Source organism: Pithys albifrons, chromosome 1 (assembly GCF_047495875.1).
Source record: "Pithys albifrons albifrons isolate INPA30051 chromosome 1, PitAlb_v1, whole genome shotgun sequence".
Classification (NCBI taxonomy): Eukaryota; Metazoa; Chordata; class Aves; order Passeriformes; family Thamnophilidae; genus Pithys; species Pithys albifrons.
This window is the reverse complement of record NC_092458.1, coordinates 126,116,455-126,135,538: the sequence shown is the minus strand read 5'-3', so window position 1 is coordinate 126,135,538 and position 19,084 is coordinate 126,116,455. Positions and strand designations below refer to the sequence as shown.

The 19,084-nt window shown below is 56.7% G+C and overlaps 2 protein-coding genes across 2 annotated transcripts in view; one reads left to right on the top strand and one right to left on the bottom strand.

Annotated features, from left to right (window-relative positions):
* Positions 1 to 2,643, bottom strand: part of ITSN1 (intersectin 1) — a 104,801-nt gene extending 102,158 nt beyond the window's left edge. Inside the window, 1 exon segment of the mRNA XM_071567519.1 lies at positions 2,483 to 2,643. The gene's annotated coding sequence lies outside the window, so the exon portion shown is untranslated.
* A 742-nt stretch (positions 2,644 to 3,385) lies between these two features.
* CRYZL1 (crystallin zeta like 1) lies at positions 3,386 to 18,850 on the top strand. The gene is made up of 13 exons (XM_071567504.1): positions 3,386 to 3,631; positions 4,298 to 4,369; positions 5,338 to 5,415; positions 6,614 to 6,686; positions 8,430 to 8,474; positions 9,858 to 9,926; positions 12,094 to 12,227; positions 12,977 to 13,088; positions 14,200 to 14,298; positions 15,044 to 15,165; positions 15,588 to 15,693; positions 17,027 to 17,072; positions 17,507 to 18,850. Exons 2-13 carry the CDS (start codon positions 4,304 to 4,306, stop codon positions 17,604 to 17,606), a joined length of 1,050 nt encoding a protein of 349 aa, XP_071423605.1. The 5' UTR covers positions 3,386 to 3,631; positions 4,298 to 4,303; the 3' UTR covers positions 17,607 to 18,850.
* The last annotated feature ends 234 nt before the right edge of the window (positions 18,851 to 19,084 follow it).

The following is a 19,084-nucleotide window of genomic DNA, read 5'->3' as shown; positions in this document are numbered from 1 at the left end:
CACTGCCCACCCTGCACACACACACTGAGCCCCCACAGCAGCTCAGGGGGCACTGCCCACCCTGCACACACACCCTGAGCCCCCACAGCAGCTCTGTGGGCACTGCCCACCCTGCACACACACCCTGAGCCCCCACAGCAGCTCTGTGGGCACTGCCCACCCTGCACACACACCCTGAGCCCCCACAGCAGCTCAGGGGGCACTGTTGGCACTGCCCACCCTGCACACACACCCTGAGCCCCCACAGCAGCTCAGGGGGCACTGCCCACCCTGCACACACACCCTGAGCCCCCACAGCAGCTCAGGGGGCACTGTGGGCACTGCCCACCCTGCACACACACCCTGAGCCCCCACAGCAGCTCAGGGGGCACTGGGGCACTGCCCACCCTGCACACACACCCTGTGCCCCCACAGCAGCTCAGGGGCACTGCCCACCCTGCACACACACCCTGTGCCCCCACAGCAGCCCTGTGGGCACTGCCCACCCTGCACACACACCCTGAGCCCCCACAGCAGCTCAGGGGGCACTGTTGGCACTGCCCACCCTGCACACACACCCTGAGCCCCCACAGCAGCTCAGGGGGCACTGCCCACCCTGCACACACACCCTGAGCCCCCACAGCAGCTCAGGGGGCACTGCCCACCCTGCACACACACACTGAGCCCCCACAGCAGCTCAGGGGGCACTGCCCACCCTGCACACACACCCTGAGCCCCCACAGCAGCTCAGGGGGCACTGCCCACCCTGCACACACACCCTGAGCCCCCACAGCAGCTCAGGGGGCACTGCCCACCCTGCACACACACACTGAGCCCCCACAGCAGCTCAGGGGGCACTGTTGGCACTGCCCACCCTGCACACACACACTGAGCCCCCACAGCAGCTCAGGGGGCACTGCCCACCCTGCACACACACCCTGAGCCCCCACAGCAGCTCAGGGGGCACTGTTGGCACTGCCCACCCTGCACACACACCCTGAGCCCCCACAGCAGCCCTGTGGGCACTGCCCACCCTGCACACACACCCTGAGCCCCCACAGCAGCTCTGTGGGCACTGCCCACCCTGCACACACACCCTGAGCCCCCACAGCAGCTCAGGGGGCACTGCCCACCCTGCACACACACCCTGAGCCCCCACAGCAGCCCTGTGGGCACTGCCCACCCTGCACACACACCCTGAGCCCCCACAGCAGCTCTGTGGGCACTGTTGGCACTGCCCACCCTGCACACACACCCTGAGCCCCCACAGCAGCTCAGGGGGCACTGTTGGCACTGCCCACCCTGCACACACACCCTGAGCCCCCACAGCAGCTCAGGGGGCACTGCCCACCCTGCACACACACCCTGAGCCCCCACAGCAGCTCAGGGGGCACTGTTGGCACTGCCCACCCTGCAGACACTCAAAAAGCAGCTCGGTGGGCACAGACACAGCTGAGCAAAGACACACAGAGCCAGCACTGGGCACAGACACAGCCAGCACCCAATGAGGGGCACCCCAAGGGAATGGCACTCCCAACAACTGGCACCCCAAGGGGATGGCACTGCCCATCGACAGCATTCCCAATGAATGGCACTGCAAGGGGATGGCACTTCTAAGGGCATGGCAGTGCCAATGACTGGCACTCCAAAGGGATGGCATTCCCAGTGACTGGCACTTCCAATGACTGGCACTCCAAATGGCACTCCCAATCAATGGCATTCCCAGTGAATGGCACTCCAAAGGGATGGCACTCCCAATGAATGGCATTCCCAACAACTGGCACTCCAAGGGGATGGCACTGCCCATGGACAGCATTCCCAATGACTGGCACTCCAAGGGGATGGCACTGCCCATGGACAGCATTCCCAATGACTGGCACTCCTAGGGCATGGCAATCCCAATGAAAGGCATTGCAAGGGGATGGCATTCCCAACGATTGGTACTCCAAGGGGATGGCATTGCCCACAGAGGGTATTCCCAGTGAATGGCACTCCAAGGGGATGGCACTCCCAATGAATGGCATCCCCAATGGCACTCCCAGTGACTGGTATTCCCAATGAATAGCCCTCCAAGGGGATGGCATTCCCAATGAATGGTGCACCAAATGGCATGCCCAATGAATGGCACTCCAAAAGGATGGCACTGCCAGTCAATGGCACTCCCAATGGATGGCACTCCCAATGAATGGCACTCCCAAAGAATGGCACACTCAATGAATGGCACTCCCAATGGATGGCACTCCCAATGGATGGCACTCCCATTGAATGGCACTCAAGGGGATGGCACTGCCCACGGACGGCAATCCCAATGACTGGCACTCCCACTGCCTGGCATCCCCACGGGCCCCCCTGCCCGGCCCGGGGCAGCCCCGGCGGTGCCCCCGGGCGGCGATGGCGCCGCTCCCTTCCCTGCCGGGCCCCGCCGTGACCCCGCGGGCTTTGCGGCCCGGCCAGGGGCGGTTGGGCGGGGCGGGCCGGGCCCGTGACCCCCCGGGGGCGGTACCTCATGTCGCTGTGGCCGCGCGGTGCCCGCCGGGGGTCGGAGCGTCGGTCGGTCCGTCCGGGCCCTCCGCGGGCCGGGGGGGCAGCAGCGCCCGGGGCCGGCCCCGCCAGCGCCGCCCGAGCCCCGTCTGAGCGCGGCGCGGCCCCGCGCGGCCGCCGTACCGCCCGGGGCGGGGCGAGCGTGACGGGCAGCCCGGCCGGCCAATCACGAGCCGGAGAGCGACGAGACCCCGCCCCTCGAGACAGAGCGCGGCGCTGACGGGCTGGCGCTGACGGACAGGAGCAACAGCCAATCAGAGAGCGGGATAGCGGTGCGGCCCCGCCCCCTGCGGACAGGCGCGGCTCTGCCCACCCCTCTTGTGACGGACAGGTAAAACAACCAATCAGATTCAGGAGCTGCGCGGGGTCCCGCCTTCCCGACCAATCACGGCTCTGACAGGCGGTCTCTCCGCCCCCTCGCGTGACGGACAGGCACATTAGCCAATCAAAAAGCGGAAGACGAGTGGGGCCCCGCCCCCTGGCCAATCGCAGCTCTGACAGGTGCTCTGCGCGCTCCTCGTTTGACGGACAGGAGCAACCACCAATCAGAGTCAGGAATGCGGCGGGGGCTCCGCCTCCTCGGCCAATCGCGGCGCTGACAGGTGCTCTGCCCGCTCTCCTGTGTGACAGACAGGAGCAATCACCAATCAGAGCCAGGAGCACGGCGGGGCCCCGCCCCATGAGGGCAGGCGCGGCTCTGACAGCCGCTCACTCCGCCCCCCCCGCATGACGGACAGGTACATTGACCAATCAGAGAGCGGCAAAGAGCCGAGTCCCCGCCCCTATAGGTGTTGTGCCCGCCCTCCCATGTGACGGACAGGCGCGGACACCAATCAGCGCTGGCAGAGCGGCGAGGCCCCGCCTCCCTCGGCCAATGGCGGGAGGCGGGGACGCGGCGGGCCCGTCGTGACTGCCCGGCCCGGTCCGTGCTCCGCTCCGGGGCTGCTCCTGAGGGCTCCCCTCGGCCCGGTCCGTGCTCCGCTCCGGGGCCGCTCCTGAGGGCTCCTCTCGGCCCGGCCCGGCCCGTTCTCCGCTCCGGGGCCGCTCCTGAGGGCTCCCCGCGGGCCTGTCCCCGTCCCCGTCCCCGTCCCGGAGCCGCCCGTGCCCTGCGGTGAGTGCCAGCCGCGCTGCCCCCGGGGCCGGGCCGGGGCCAGGGCAGCTCTCGTGGCTTTACCCGCCTTGGCTGTGCTGGTTTCCCTTCCCGGACCTTCCTGTCGCCTCCTCTGCGGGGCAGCCGTGCCTGGAGGGGCTCCTGGAGGGCTGGAGAGGGCTGGGGACAAGGGACAGGGGGACAGGACACAGGGAATGGCTTCGGACTGCTCAGGTGGGATATTGGGAAGGAATTGCTGGCTGGGAGGATGGGCAGGCCCTGGCACAGGGTGGGCAGAGCAGCTGTGGCTGCCCCATCCCTGGGAGTGTCCCAGGCCAGGCTGGACAGGGCTTGGAGCAGCCTGGGCTGGTGGGAGGTGTCCCTGCCATGGCAGGGGTGGCACTGGGGGGGCTTTGGGGTCCCTCCTGCCATCCTGTGCCCCCCAGCCCTGAGGATCTGCTCTCTGTGACCAACAGCCTGGGGCAGGTGACACCAATGGCCTGGTCTGTTGGTCTGGGTTGGAACTGAATCACAAAGGCTCCAGTTGGCTGCAAACAATTGCTGGTTTCTTACAGAATGGTCGGATTTAATTTAATTTAATTTAATTTAATTTAATTTAATTTAGGCTTTGCTGCCTTGTTTGCTCTCTGGCTCAGACCTCACCCTTTGCTTTCTGTGTGTGTTCAGGTCACCATGAGGGGCCTGTATGGGCAGCAGAGCTCACCTGGAGAGGAGCTGAGCTTTGTCTTCCAGGAGAGGGTGAGCACTTGTGACCCTGAGCACCAGTTCTTCCCAGGGAATATTGGGAATGTTGGGAATATTGACCTCAGGGGGCTTGTCAGGATTTGTGTCTCAGAGAAGGGAAAAAAACCTGATAAGTGAAATTGCCATAAAAGGAACTGCCAAGAGAAAGTTTTGTGTTCTAAAAGCACCAAGGTATTTATTGATAAAATTGGAGGCACAGCCAGTTCATGCTGGGCAAAAACTGCCCTGACCTGTTTGTGTAAAATAAGCCATTTGTAGCCTCAAGTTCATAGTTACACCTTCTAATTTCCTTATTAATGACTGGGCAAAATCTTGGGCAGAGCTTTTCCTTTGGCTTTGAATTTGGGTGGTGGTTCCTCATCCCTCAGGGTGGTCTTGAAGCATCTTCATCACTGCTGGACTTTGCCTTTCCTTTGTTCAGTGACATCACCTGTAAAACCTTGGCTGCAACTCTCCAAATTCTTGGATCTTTTCCATTTCATCCTTAGTTTATTTTATGTCTCCTAACCCATGGTACACTCATTTCTGTAATTACTGGGCAATTAGCACCAGAACAAAGTGATTCAGCACTTCATGCTCTTCAGTGACTTTGCTGTGCAAACAACACTTTGAAAAGCAGGATCAGAAATTTCACAAAACTGCTGGGGGTTTTTTTGGTCTCTTTTCCCTTTCCAAACCCAACAGGAAAACAAAGTCTGTGCCTGCTGAGGTTTTGAGAGGCCTGGTGAGCAGGTTGCAGTAACAGCAGGACTGGAGTGGTGATAACCACAGTGATGGCAGAGGGACAGTTGCAGAGATGGCACAGGAACAATAACTCAGAATGCTGTGGGAAATCCCTTCTCGTTGCAAAACATCCTTGCCCTGCCTGCAAACAGCCCAAGCAGAGGCTGTGGGGGGTGGGAGGGCTCTGGGGGCTGTTCCCTGCACACTCTGATGTCTGTCCCTCTGTCCCTCTGTCCCAGGAGAGCCTCCCCCCTGCCAGGGAGCACGAGGTGAAGGTGCAGGTGAGGGCCTGTGCCCTGAGCTGCCTGGACACAAAGGTATGGATCCCCTGGGCTTTGGGGGAATAGAACCCCCTAATCCAGTCAGGTTATAGAGAGGAAGGTTTAATCTGAGCCCAGGGCACAGGGGGGAAGCTCCTCCCAAACATGCACCCCTGGTTGGGCTAACAAAGGCTTTATATGCAAATAAATTATACATATTTCTGTTTCTTTCATGCACAAACATTATTTCCTTAGAGAGGGTGGGGTTATTATAATGACTGAAGAACTGGTTTCCATTTTCTCTGCCTCATGTCACTCCTTCCTGCACCTGTGCTGGTCCTCCTGGTAATTCAGGTGGGCTCTTTGGGGATGAAGTAAATCCTCTTCCTCCTGTGAACTTCTTACCTTTTGCTCACAGCTGGTTCAAAGCAGCCTTGTTGGCAACTTCAGCAGCTCTAATTGGACTCACCTTGTTCTTTTGATGTGTTTTCTGATTTATCCTGGGCCATCCTGGCTGGTTTAATTGCTTTGGGCCCCCTGGTGTTGCCCCTTCAAGGGCAGTGAGTGGGTTTTGCTACAGGTTGCACAGTGAACTTCATATTGCTGAGCAAATTCCTTATTAAGTATAAAAGCTTAAATAAGAAAATAAGTATTATCATTAGTCCTGGGTAAATAAGAATCAACAAAATAGGCATAAACCAAATGAGCATAAGTAGAATGAGCATAAGCAAAATAAGCATCATAAGCCTTAAGTAAAATAAACAAAGGCTCCCCCTTCCCCCATCACTGGGGCTTTACAGCCCCTGGGGGTGTCTGTGCCTCCCAGGGCCTTGCCTGGGGACTGGCACAGCTCCACTTGTGCCCTCTGAGGCTGTGGCTGAGGAAGGCACAACACTCAGGGGCTGCTCCTGCAGTCCTGGAAATACAAATCCCCTGTAATTGGTTCCTAATTTGTGGAGATGGATCAGTTGCCATGTGTGGGTTCTCTTGCAGTAAATCCCTTTTCCTCTGCACTCTGAAGTTGCCTTGCCTGGTAATAACTCTCTGTTTTGATGTTTTAAATGCTTCTAAATTTAAATTCAGAAAGTCAGTGCTGAGTTTTTAAATGAACTGGGGAAGGTGTGTCCTTTTTCCCCTCAGTAACATTCTGGGAATGGCCCAACCTCCCCCCTGGGATGATCAGACACTGGAAGATGATAGAAATAAGCACATTTAGAGCCTTATTAAGAGTGTTGTAACCCCTGTTTTAATTTAGCTTCTGTCAGACATCAAACTGAAGAAGGACCTTGTGCCTGTCGGGCGAGAGATTTCGGGGGTTGTGCTGGAAGGTGAGTCAGTCCCGTTGTGTGGGGAGGGTGTGGGGCACTGCCAGGGCTGCCCACCCAGAGCAGATCAATCCTGGGTGTGGCAGGACCTGCTTCCTTCCCCAGCTGTTCCCACAGTGCCTCTGCTGCCCTGGGCATCCCTGGGGGTGCCTGGCTCTGTCTGGTGGTGGATGAGGTGCCAAAGCTCAGGGAACTCAACATTTCCCTTTGGGAGTGTGGAATTAATGCAGTATCTTTTTATCCCTGGCAGTGTGTGTGTCTAGTTTAGAGAGGAGCAGGGCTTTGACATGCACATTCCATCTGATATGGAGCACAAGTGCTGTGGGGAGAGGCTGAGGGAGCTGGGGGTGTTCAGCCTGGAGAAGAGGAGGCTCAGAGGTGACCTCAGCACTGTCTGGAACTGCCTGAAGGGAAGTTCTGGCCAGGTGGGGGTTGGTCTCTTCTCCCAGGCACTCAGCAATAGGATCTATGGGGTGCTATGGGGGGTCCGTGAGGGTCTATAGGGGATCTATAGGGGTGTGTGAGGGTCTGTGGGGGGGTCTATGGGGGAGTTTATAGGGGGTCTATGCAGGGTCTTATTGGGGTCTGTAGGAGTCTATAGCGGATCTATAGGGGGTACATGAGGATCTACGGGGTGTATGGGGGTGCCTTTGAGCATCTGTAGGGGGTCTGTGGGATTCTCTAGGGCTCTTTAGGGGTGTCTGAGCATCTGTGGGGGGCTATGGGGGTCTATGGGATTCTATAGGGGGTGTGTGAGCATCTGTGGGTGGCTATGGGGGTCTATGGGATTCTATAGGGGTGTGTGAGCATCTATGGGGGCTATGGGGGATCTGTGGGATTCTATAGGGGGTGTGTGAGCATCTATGGGGGGCTATAGGGGGTCTGTGGGATTCTGTAGGGGTGTGTGAGCATCTATGGGGGGCTATAGGGGGTCTGTGGGATTCTGTAGGGGTGTGTGAGCATCTATGGGGGGCTATAGGGGGTCTGTGGGATTCTGTAGGGGTGTGTGAGCATCTATGGGGGGCTATAGGGGGTCTGTGGGATTCTGTAGGGGTGTGTGAGCATCTATGGGGGGCTATAGGGGGTCTGTGGGATTCTATAGGGGGTGTGTGAGCATCTATGGGGGGCTTTGGGGGGTCTGTGGGATTCTATAGGGCCCCAGGCACTCAGCAGTAGGACAAGGGGGCACGATGGGCTCAAGCTCTGCCAGGGGAAATTGAAGTTGGAGATCAGGAAGAAATTCTTTGCAGAGAGAGTGCTCAGGGATTGGAATGGGCTGCCCAGAGAGGGGGTGGATTCCCCATCCCTGGAGGTTTTTCAGCTGAGCTTGGCCGTGGCACTGAGTGCCATGATCTGGTAAAGGGACTGGAGTTGGACCAAGGGTTGGACTTGATGATCTTGGAGGTCTTTTCCAATCCAATGGATGTGGCACTGAGTGAGAATCCACCATGTCTTGATCCAACCCCACTGTGAGAATCCACCATGTCTTGATCCAACCCCACTGTGAGAATCCACCATGTCTTGATCCAACCCCACTGTGAGAATCCACCATGTCTTGATCCAACCCCACTGTGATCACCAGCCCAGGGCACAGAGTGCCCTGGGCTGGTGATCACAGTGGGGTTGGATCAAGGGTTGGACTTGATGATCTCAGAGGTCTTTTCCAACAGAATCCATTCTATGATTCTGTGATATAAACGTTTCTCTTCTTCCCTCCTTTCCTCCTTCCCACCTCCTCTGGGGCAGTTGGAAGCAAGGTGACCTTTTTCCAGCCAGATGATGAAGTGGTGGGTAAGTTAAAGCCTGTTTGCTTTCTCTGGCTTCCCTGAGTGCCTTCCCTGCTCTTCAGTTCCTTGTTATTCCAGACTTTGGACACCCTCCCACATTGCTATGTGTTCTCCCTCCTGTGCCCCCTGTGGTGCCTTTGCAGACCCCCTGTGCAGGAGGGGGCTCTGGGGGGGGCTGCTCTGGGGCTCTGGGGGGGCTGCTTTGGGACTCTGTGGAGGCTGCTCTGGGGCTCTGCCCTGTTCTGGGTCTTGGAGGGGGGCTGCTCTGGGGGGGCTGCTCTGGGGGGCTGCCCTGGGGCTCTGTCCTACTCTGGGGCTCTGGGGAGGCTGCTCTGGGGCTCTGGGGGGGCTGCTCTGGGGCTATGGGGCTCTGTCCTGCTCTGGGGGGGCTGCTCTGGGGCTCTGCCCTGTTCTGGGGCTTGGGGGGGGGCTGCTCTGGGGCTCTGTCCTACTCTGGAGCTCTGTGGGGGCTGCTCTGGGGGGCTGCCCTGGGGCTCTGTCCTGCTCTGGGGCTCTGGGGGGACTGCTCTGGGGCTATGGGGCTCTGTCCTGCTCTGGGGGGGCTGCTCTGGGGCTCTGTCCTGCTCTGGGGCTATGGGGGGGCTGCTCTGGGGGGGCTGCTCTGGGGCTCTGTCCTACTCTGGGGCTCTGGGGGGGCTGCTCTGGGGCTATGGGGCTCTGTCCTGCTCTGGGGGGGCTGCTCTGGGGCTCTGCCCTGTTCTGGGGCTCTGGGGGGGCTGCTCTGGGGCTCTGCCCTGTTCTGGGGCTTGGGGGGGGGGGCTGCTCTGGGGAGGCTGCCCTGGAGCTCTGTGGGGGCTGCTCTGGGGGGCTGCCCTGGGGCTCTGTCCTGCTCTGGGGCTATGGGGGGGCTGCTCTGGGGCTCTGTCCTACTCTGGGGCTCTGGGGAGGCTGCTATGGGGCTCTGTCCTGCTCTGGGGGGGCTGCTCTGGGGCTCTGCCCTGTTCTGGGGCTCTGGGGGGGCTGCTCTGGGGCTCTGCCCTGTTCTGGGGCCCTGGGGGTGCTGCCCTGGGACTCTGTGGGGGCTGCTCTGTGGGGGCTGCCCTGGGGCTCTGCCCTGCCCTGGGGCTCTGTCCTGTCGGGACCTGGGAATGCTCAGTGTGGAATGAGCTCAGACACTGCCTGGCAGGAGCTGAGTGTGCCCATAGCAAACCTCACTCATCAGTGCCCCATTCCTTCTCCCCACCACCCCAAAACGCTGTTGGGAGCACCCCTGGAACTGCCTTGTGCCCGTGGACACCACAGGGACTGAGTTTTCCACACCTGCCAGGGGGTGATTGAACCCACACCAGCTGGGGCTTTGCTCAGGCCTGGCTTGGCTGGGCTGTGTCTGTGTGGAACCCAAGGTGTGTGGTGGGTGTGTTCTCAGGAATTTTGCCCCTGGATTCTGAGGAGTCTGGTCTCTGTGAAGTCATCCTGGTTCACGAGCATTATTTGGGTACGTAGATGGGATATTTTGATAATATTCATCTTTAAACTCTGGCTTAGCAGCTTTTCTAACCTTGGAGCTCTGGGCACACTCCTTCCATTCCAGCATTCCAACCCTCTGGCTGCTCCACCTGCTCACAGAAGTTTGAACTCTGAGTGCTCCCCAGGGCCTTTTTTTGCTGCTCAACAGGTTCCTGTTTGGCCAAATCACACAATTGTCTTTGTTTTTTTCCTTTTTCTCTGTTATCCCCTTCCAATTTCCCACTTTGTGCTTCATTGTTGCTACACTTCTCCCTCACTTTGTGTGTCACAGAATTTACTGGGGAGAAATCTGCTTTTTAGCTCATTTTTTCTCAATCCAGGAATATCACAGATTAACAGATGGGATGAAATGAACAGTGTAGAAGCTGGGGAAAGGATTTCCTGGGGAATGAGGACCAGGGAATGGAAACATTCTAGTATTGAACATTCTCCCCAATTACTGTGAATTCCCAGTTTTCCCTTTCTGGGCATAGGTTGCTTTAATGCCTGGAATATTAAATTTGGGAGTCTGTGCTTTGTTACTGAGCAGGTTTCTCTTGTGCTCAAACTCTGTCCTGCCAGAGCAGCTGTGGCTGCCCCAGCCCTGGGAGTGTCCCAGGCCAGGCTGGACAGGGCTTGGAGCAGCCTGGGCTGGTGGGAGGTGTCCCTGCCATGGCAGGGGTGGCACTGGGTGGGCTCTGGGGTCCTTCCAGCCCAATCCATCCCAGTTTCTGTGTCTGTGGATCCCTGTGCGTGGTGCTGGGTGGCAGCAGTGGGCACAGTGGTGGCACTTGGTGGGCTTTGGGGTCCTTTCAGCCCAATCCATCCCAGTTTCTGTGGCTGTGGATCCCTGCTGGGATGCCCTGACATCTGTCCTGTGCCCGCAGTGCGGAAGTCACCGCGGGTCTGCTGGGTGGCAGCAGCAGGCACAGGGGTGGCACTGGGTGGGTTCTAACCTGATCCATCCCAGTTTCTGTGGCTGTGGATCCCTGTGTGTGGTGCTGGGATGCCCTGACAGTCGCCCTGTGTGTGCCCACAGTGTGGAAGCCACTGCGGGTGTGCTGGGTGGCAGCAGTGGGCACGCCGTAGGACGAGGGTGGCACTGGGTGGGTTCTAACCTGATCCATCCCAGTTTCTGTGGCTGTGAATCCCTGTGTATGGTGCTGGGATGCCCTGGCTGCTGCTGGGATGCCCTGGCTGCTGCTGGGATGCCCTGACAGCTGCTGGGATGCCCTGACAGCTGCCGTGTGTGTGCCCACAGTGCAGAAGCCGCTGTGGATGTGCTGGGTGGCAGCAGCGGGCACAGGGGTGGCACTGGGTGGGCTCTAACCCAATCCATCCCAGTTTCTGTGACTGGGAATCCCTATGTGTGGTGCTGGGATGCCCTGACTCCAGTTGGGGTTCCCTGACAGCCGCCCTGTGCCCGCAGTGCAGAAACCGCCGCGGGTCTGCTGGGTGGCAGCAGCAGGCATGGGGGTGGCACTGGGTGGGCTCTAACCCGATCCCTCCCAGTTTCTGTGGCTGTGGATCCCTGTGTGTGGTGCTGGGATGCCCTGGCTCCATCTGGGATGCCCTGGCTCCATCTGGGATGCCCTGACATCTGTCCTGTGCCCACAGTGCGGAAGCCACCGCGGGTGTGCTGGGTGGCAGCGGCGGGCATGCTGTGGGACAGGGGTGGCACTGGGTGGGCTCTAACCTGATCCCTTCCAGTTTCTGTGGCTGTGGATCCCTGTGTGTGGTGCTGGGATGCCCTGACAGCTGCTGGGATGCCCTGGCTCCATCTGGGATGCCCTGACTGCTGCTGGGATGCCCTGACAGCCGCCCTGTGTGTGCCCACAGTGCGGAAACCGCCGCGGGTGTGCTGGGTGGCAGCAGCGGGCACGCTGTAGGACAGGGGTGGCACTGGGTGGGCTCTAACCTGATCCATCCCAATTTCTGTGGCTGTGGATCCCTGTGTGTGGTGCTGGGATGCCCTGGCTCCATCTGGGATGCCCTGACATCTGTCCTGTGCCCACAGTGCAGAAGCCTCCGCGGGTGTGCTGGGTGGCAGCGGCGGGCATGGGGGTGGCACTGGGTGGGCTCTAACCCGATCCCTCCCAGTTTCTGTGGCTGTGGATCCCTGCTGGGATGCCCTGACACCTGTCCTGTGCCCGCAGTGCGGAAGCCGCCGCGGGTGTGCTGGGTGGCAGCGGCGGGCACGCTGCGGGACGGGCTCCGCGCCTACACTGCCCTGCACTACCTGTCCCACGCCAGTGCTGGCAGTGCCGTCCTCGTGCTGGATGCAGCCAGGGTAGGTACCAGCTGGGCAGAGTGCCTCTGCCACACACAGCTCGTGGGGCACCTCGAGGCTTGCCAAGGTGTCTGTCCCACGGCTGGCAGTGTCCTCGGTGCAGTGGGAGCCCAGGAAAGGCCTTCCCACGGGAGATCAGGAATGCCATCCCGTGTGTGGTGTGGGCACTGGACACAGGAGGCTCTCCTGGTGCTAAACAGTGGCACAGTTTGCCCTGAGCCCTCAGGTCAAGTGCAGGGAAATGCCTGGTTTGTTTAGTCCTTTCCCACCTCTGATTTTTAATTTTCCTGGATATAAATAATTGCTTTGCAGCCCTTATTGCTGATGCAGACGTGGATCTTCCCCAGCCGAGGGTCTGTAGTGGGAACATGGCCAGGGCTTTCCCTTGGAGCATTTCTGCCTTCAGCAAGTCCCAGGCTCCGAGTTCAATTGCAGGGGGTGGTTGTGGTAATTAAAGTATAATCTGGGCCATTTTATTGAAGAGGAGAACCAGTTAATGACTAAAAGTTTGTTCAGAGCTCCCCAGTCCCTGAAAAGCCCTTTTTTATCCTCACTCAGGACAGGAGCAGAATTGAACATCCCATTCTGGGTTCAGCTGAGTGTTACTGCAGAAGTCAGTTCATTTCTGGGTATCCCCCGGCTTCTCCCGAGTGGCCTCTGGGCTCTGGTTGTTCCTCGGGCCCCCAGTGGTTGCCGTAGGTCAGTGCCTGACTGCCTGCCTGGATTAACGCTGTGCTGTTGCTCTGCAGCCCTTCGGGACCATCGCCACGCAGCTGGCCCAGCACAGGGGGGCCAAGGTCATCTGCACTGCCCACAGCCCCGAGGACAAGCAGCTCCTGGACAGGATCAGGCCCCCCGTGGGTGAGTTGGGGCCTTCTCTCTGTCCCAAGCAATGTCTCAAAGTGGTTTTTCTGTCCAGTCCAGAGTCTTACTTTGGTAGCTGAAAACTGAAATACAGATTGGTAAATGTTCTAATTCAATAGTTCTCAAATTAATTCTGTACTTTAAAGGTGTTTAATTTCTGGTTCAGGAGCATTTCATGGCATTTTTATTCTCCAGGTGAATGGTAGGGACTGTCAGTGCTTTCCAGCAGTGCTGGTTTGGGGCTGGTGGTTGCTCTGAGCACAGGGAAGGGTCAGGGTGGGATCCAGGCTGTGAGCACAGGGCAGGGTCAGGATGGCAGGGTGAGATCCAGGCCCTGAGCACAGGGAAGGGTCAGTCCCTCAACAGGATGGCAGGGTGGGATCCAGGCTGTGAGCACAGGGAAGGGTCAGGGTGGGATCCAGGCTGTGAGCACAGGGAAGGGTCAGGGTGGGATCCAGGCTGTGAGCACAGGGAAGGATCAAGATGGCAGGGTGGGATCCAGGCTGTGAGCACAGGGAAGGGGTCAGGATGGGATCCAGGCCCTGAGCACAGGGAAGGATCAGGATGGCAGGGTGGGATCCAGGCTGTGAGCACAGGGCAGGGTCAGGATGGCAGGGTGGGATCCAGACTGTGAGCACAGGGAAGGGTCAGGATGGGATCCAGGCCCTGAGCACAGGGAAAGGGTCAGGATGGCAGGGTGGGATCCAGACTGTGAGCACAGGGAAGGGTCAGGATGGCAGGGTGGGATCCACAAACCCATTTTCTGACAGAAACTTCCCAACATCAGGCTGTGTTGCGAAGGCAAAAAACAACAGGCCAGAGTTTCTGACTTTGTTTAAGCCTCAAACTCACTTGTGCCTCTTGGAGAGAGCAGGAGTTGGTGCAGTTTGGATTTCCCACAAACCCATTTTCTGACAGAAACTTCCCAACATCGGGCTGTGTTGTGAAGGGAAAAACCAACGGGCCAGAGTTTCTGGCTTTGTTTAAGCCTCAAACTCACTTGTGCCTCTTGCAGAGAGCAGGAGTTGCTGCTCCCTGGCTGTGAGCTCTTGCTGCAGCCAGCCAGGTGTCCTGCTCTTGCAGCCAGCCAGGTGTCCTGCTCTTGCAGCCAGGGTGCTGGACGTGTCCCACGGCAAGGTGGACGTGGCCGAGAGCTGCCTGGAGGAGACGGGCGGGCTGGGCGTGGACATCGTGCTGGACGCTGGAGGTACCTGGGGCAGCTGCTCCTCTCACCACAGGCCTTGGGGGTCACAGCAGGAGCTCCCAGCAAAGCAGCTGGAAGCTGCACCACTCCATCAGTTTGCAGTTGGATGTGTTTGTCTCCATTCCACAGCCCCCTTGTGTCACTGTTATGCTTTAGCTTGGCAAAATACAGAGCCAAAGGGTCCCCTCCCAGGGAAAGGGAGTGACCCTCTAGTGGGAGCAGCTCTCAGTCAGCTGCTGAATTTGGCTGGAATCTTCTTGACTGGAAACAAAAAAATGGATATGAAAAGCAGAGCTGTGACATCACTGCTTCTGCTGCCTTGTGTGAATGCAAAAATTACCCAGTATGGCCAGCACTGTATCCTAAACCAACTCTAAGAGTTGAAAACTTCTAAATTACTGTTCAGAGTCGTGTAGGAAGAACCCTGAGATCAGCTCAGGTGGTTAAAACTTGGTTGTAATAATGCCAAGGTCATGGGTTCAGTCCCCTGTGGGGGCCATTGACTTGATGGCTTGATGGTCCTTGTGGGTCCTTCCAACTCAGAGCAGTCTGTGCACTATGAGGATATGACTCTGAATAAAGTATATAAAATAACAAGTATATAAAGCATAGAAAATATTCAGAGTGTAAATAAAACAGGAAATTCTGAATTCTCAAGTGTTTTTAGCTGCAATAACTGAGGAACATCTTGGAGCTCTACTGAAATGTGTGGAGCTCTGAGGTGCAATGAGTTCATTCTTCTCCCCAGTGCAACTGTACAGTGCTGAAGATGAGTCGAGTTCCAAAGCTCAGCTGCTGCCCCACAAGCACGACATCATCACTCTGCTTGGGGTTGGGGGACACTGGATAACCACAGAGAGGAACCTGCAGGTAAAGATCCCCATGGCAGGAAGGAAGGTTGTGCCTTCATCATGACATCATCACTCTGCTTGGGGTTGGGGGACACTGGATAACCACAGAGAGGAACCTGCAGGTAAAGATCCCTGTGGCAGGAAGGAAGGTTGTGCCTTCATCATGACATCATCACTCTGCTTGGGGTTGGGGGACACTGGATAACCACAGAGAGGAACCTGCAGGTAAAGATCCCCATGGCAGGAAGGAGTTTGTGCCACAGAACACACAGATTCATACACAGAAAGCTGTCCCTTAATCCTGCACATAGTACACGTTTCCTCAGTTTTAAGGGGTGTTTTAGTGGTTTGTTTTAACCACTTATATTAAATAAACCATTTAACCTTTATTTTTGTACTGGAAAGTGTAAGTAAATACCGTTTTTCTTCTGTTTGCTTCAGCTGGATCCTCCAGACAGCCATTCCTTGTTCCTCAAAGGAGCCACAGTGTCCTTCCTGAATGATGAGATATGGACCTTGTCCAGTGTGCAGCAAGGGAAGTATCTCTATATCCTTTTGGTGGGTATTTGGAGTTCTGGCTGCTCACAGGAGTGAACACAGACCTGGGAAACAGCTGAGAGATGGTTCTCCCCTGTCCTATGCCCACAGCCCTCAAGGGCAGCACAGTGTAGCTAAAATGCACCAGCCCTTATGGTTTCAGCCTGACTCTGCATTCTGTTGAAATATTAAATATGTTGGAGGTCAGGGAATGGTTTGGGTTGGAGGGACCTCAAAGCCCCCCCAGTGCCACCCCTGCCATGGGCAGGGACACCTCCCACCAGCCCAGGCTGCTCCAAGTCCTGTCCAGCCTGGCCTTGAAAACAACTGTACAAGCTGTGCTGCAACAGAAAACACCTTTTCTGGGAAAAAAGGGCAGTATTGTGGTTAAAGATTGAACCAATTAACTGAGGATTTAATTCTACAAGTTTTTTCTATTATGCAAGTGAGAATTTGGAAATTTTTGTTGTTGTTCTTTTGGGCATTAGATGGATCATCTGTAAACACAATGTAATCAGTTCTCTGCAAAAGTGAAACTATTTTGGGCTCTTAAGCAGTCCCTTGTTTGTAATGCACATAAAATGTATGGAGGGTGTGGGAGAGGGAAGGGTGGGAGAGGGAAGGGTGGCAGAGGGAAGGATGGCAGAGGGAAGGGTGGGAGAAGGAAGGATGACAGAGGGAAGGGTGGGAGAGGGAAGGATGGCAGAGGGAAGGGTGGCAGAGGGAAGGATGGCAAAGGGAAGGGTGGCAGAGGGAAGGATGGCAGAGGGAAGGGTGGGAGAGGGAAGGATGACAGAGGGAAGGGTGGCAGAGGGAAGGGTGGGAGAGGGAAGGGTGGGAGAGGGAAGGGTGGGAGAGGGAAGGGTGGGAGAGGGAAGGGTGGCAGAGGGAAGGGTGGCAGAGGGAAGGGTGGCAGAGGGAAGGGTGGCAGAGGGAAGGATGACAGAGGGAAGGATGACAGAGGGAAGGGTGGGCCCACACTCTGTCCTCCTCATCTGCACACAGGATGCCACTGATTAATTAATTATTGATTGATGTTGTGCTAGTGGGGGCTGCACTTGCATTTCATATAGAATATTTTTTGTATTTCATACTGAAATACTGAATATTTTCATATTGAAAGAATTGAAATATTCCATATTTCATTTCTTCATCCTATTTCAGGAAAAGTTTCTGGCACAGAACCAAGTGCAAAAATCTGATCTAAGGGTTGGAACTGAGGTTCATTTTCATTTTGCCTTGATGCTGCTGGGCTTGTATCAGTTCAGGGCTCTGCCCAGCCAAGGTGGTTCTAAGGAGGTTTCCCTCTGCCTCCCTTGTTCCTTGACAGTCCTCTTGGATACCCATCCTGGAAGATATCATGGAGAAATTATCCAGTGGTGTTTTCAGGTGAGAGTCCTCTGGAGGTGTTTTGTTGTTACCTTTGGGCTTGGTTTGGCTTTTTTGTTTGGTTGTTTTTCTCTTAATTCAGCATTAGGAGTAGAAAACTCTTGCCAGCACTAAGGCTGCTGTGAAGAGCTTCAGGGGGCAGGAAGGGTCCCACAGTAAGGAGGGAATGGAAGATCCCTTCCCTTAAAGCAGGGTCTCTGTTGCTGTTGGGGAGCCTCCCCACCACCACTCTGCTTCCCTGCTCTAAGCATATGTTCTTATTAAATTCCTGTTTGCTTTCAGGACCTTTCCCTCCTCCTGTGCTCTTGAGCAAAGCTGTAAAACTTCTGTGTTGTTTGAGGAGTGAGGTTTACACTGTGAAAGTAAAGTCTGTGCTGTGCTGTGTCTGTTGGGCTGAGTGTGCTCAGCAGACACTCCTCTCCCTTCCATCGTAGGCCTCAGCTGGATGAACCAATCCCACTGTATGAGGCCAAAGTTTCTATGGAGATTGTTCAGAAGAATCAAGCCAGAAAAAGGCAAGTCATCCAGTTCTGACATGCAATTTCCTTCTTTCTAAGCCTGTGGGACACAAAGAAATGTCACATATTTGTGGAGTAAATCAGTGTACACTTTGAGACAGTTCTGTAACCAGAATTTAAACATCCTTTGTACTCAGCACAAATGGTCTTGAAGCTCCTGTGACTTTGGGGGCTTTTTTAATCCACTTGAGCCAAATGTTCCCATCAGAAGCTTCTAAAGCAGCAGCCTTGACATACAGATCTTGTCTGCACTGCCCCAGTTCCAAACGTCAGTAACATCTACAGGCAAACCCAGTTGTTGTTTTCCACCCTAAGAAATTAAAGGGAGGGAAAAAAAAAGTGGTTTTTATTGGTCTGTCTTTCTCCAACCCCTACAAGGAGTCACCTTTATAGCTCCCTTTTCCTTTAGAGTGCACTGACACCAAATGCTGCACTTCAACACCTTCATCCACATTTCAGATTGTTACTGAAAGGAGAGACAGGCAGAAACATCCAGGCTGGCGGGGCTGCCAGAGGGCAGGATGTGGCACTGCCAGCAGGACTGTCCCTGCAGCTCCCTCTGCTTCAGCAACAGGGCAGCAAACCCGGTGCATCCGGAGCCCCCGAGCTGATGGAACTGTGTCAGTCAGAGGGTGAGGCACTTTGTGCAGCTTGTGCTTGGGGGTGTTCCCTGTGCTGGGCACTTCCCTCCTGGAGCCCCAGCACGGCCCAGCTGGGTCTGCACATGGGCTGGGACTGGGGCCCAGCTGCAGGGCAGGAGCTGGGAAGGAACCACCTGGTTCTTTCCTCAAGGGATGTGCCTTCCTACGTGCTCTGGTTTGGGAGCCAAACTCTGTCCTGTTCAGCTCTGCTGTTCGTCCTCACTGGGCATGGCTCAAACAGGGCACTCTGGCACTGAACCCAGGACAGGGAGCTGGAAAATTGGAGTGCAAATGGATCCCCTGGAATGACAATTCCCCGCCTTCCCTCACTCCCTGCACTCGGGGCAGGCTCCTGGTACCTGATCCGTGGGGAAAGTTGGAGTGCAGGGCACTGAGGTCCCCCTGGCACAGCACCCACACACCCCTGGGGCACAGCACAGCACAGCACACACACCTGGGGCACAGCACAGCACCCACACACACTTGGGGCACAGCACAGCACCCACCTGGGGCACAGCACGGAGCTCCCCCTGCACCCACACACAGCCCGCAGGGCTGGGAAGCTGAACTGGAAGCACCAGCTCAGGGAAATGCCTTTACTCAAAGTTGTCAACCAACCACTTTATCTTGTCTACAACATTTTATCAAAAGAAGTAGTGCCTGGGGGGCAGAGACTGCTTTGCCCTGGGCATTCTCCAGTGCTTTCTGCTGGAAGGACATTCCCCACCGGAGCCAGCCCCTGCCAGGGCTCTGGCCCAGCAGGGGCTCCAAATCCCCCAGGGCTGGGGCTGCCCCGGGCCAGTTCCAGACCTCTGCACTGCCCATGGGGGCTGGGGTGGCCCTTTGTAACATC

Bases quoted from the DNA above. Each gene is read 5' to 3' on its own strand.
- CRYZL1 (XM_071567504.1), top strand. From the start codon at position 4,304: ATGAGGGGCCTGTATGGGCAGCAGAGCTCACCTGGAGAGGAGCTGAGC. The intron at 5,416-6,613 runs GTATGGATCCCC...GTTTTAATTTAG, and splicing joins TGAGCTGCCTGGACACAAAG to CTTCTGTCAGACATCAAACT. The intron at 12,228-12,976 runs GTAGGTACCAGC...GTTGCTCTGCAG, and splicing joins TCGTGCTGGATGCAGCCAGG to CCCTTCGGGACCATCGCCAC.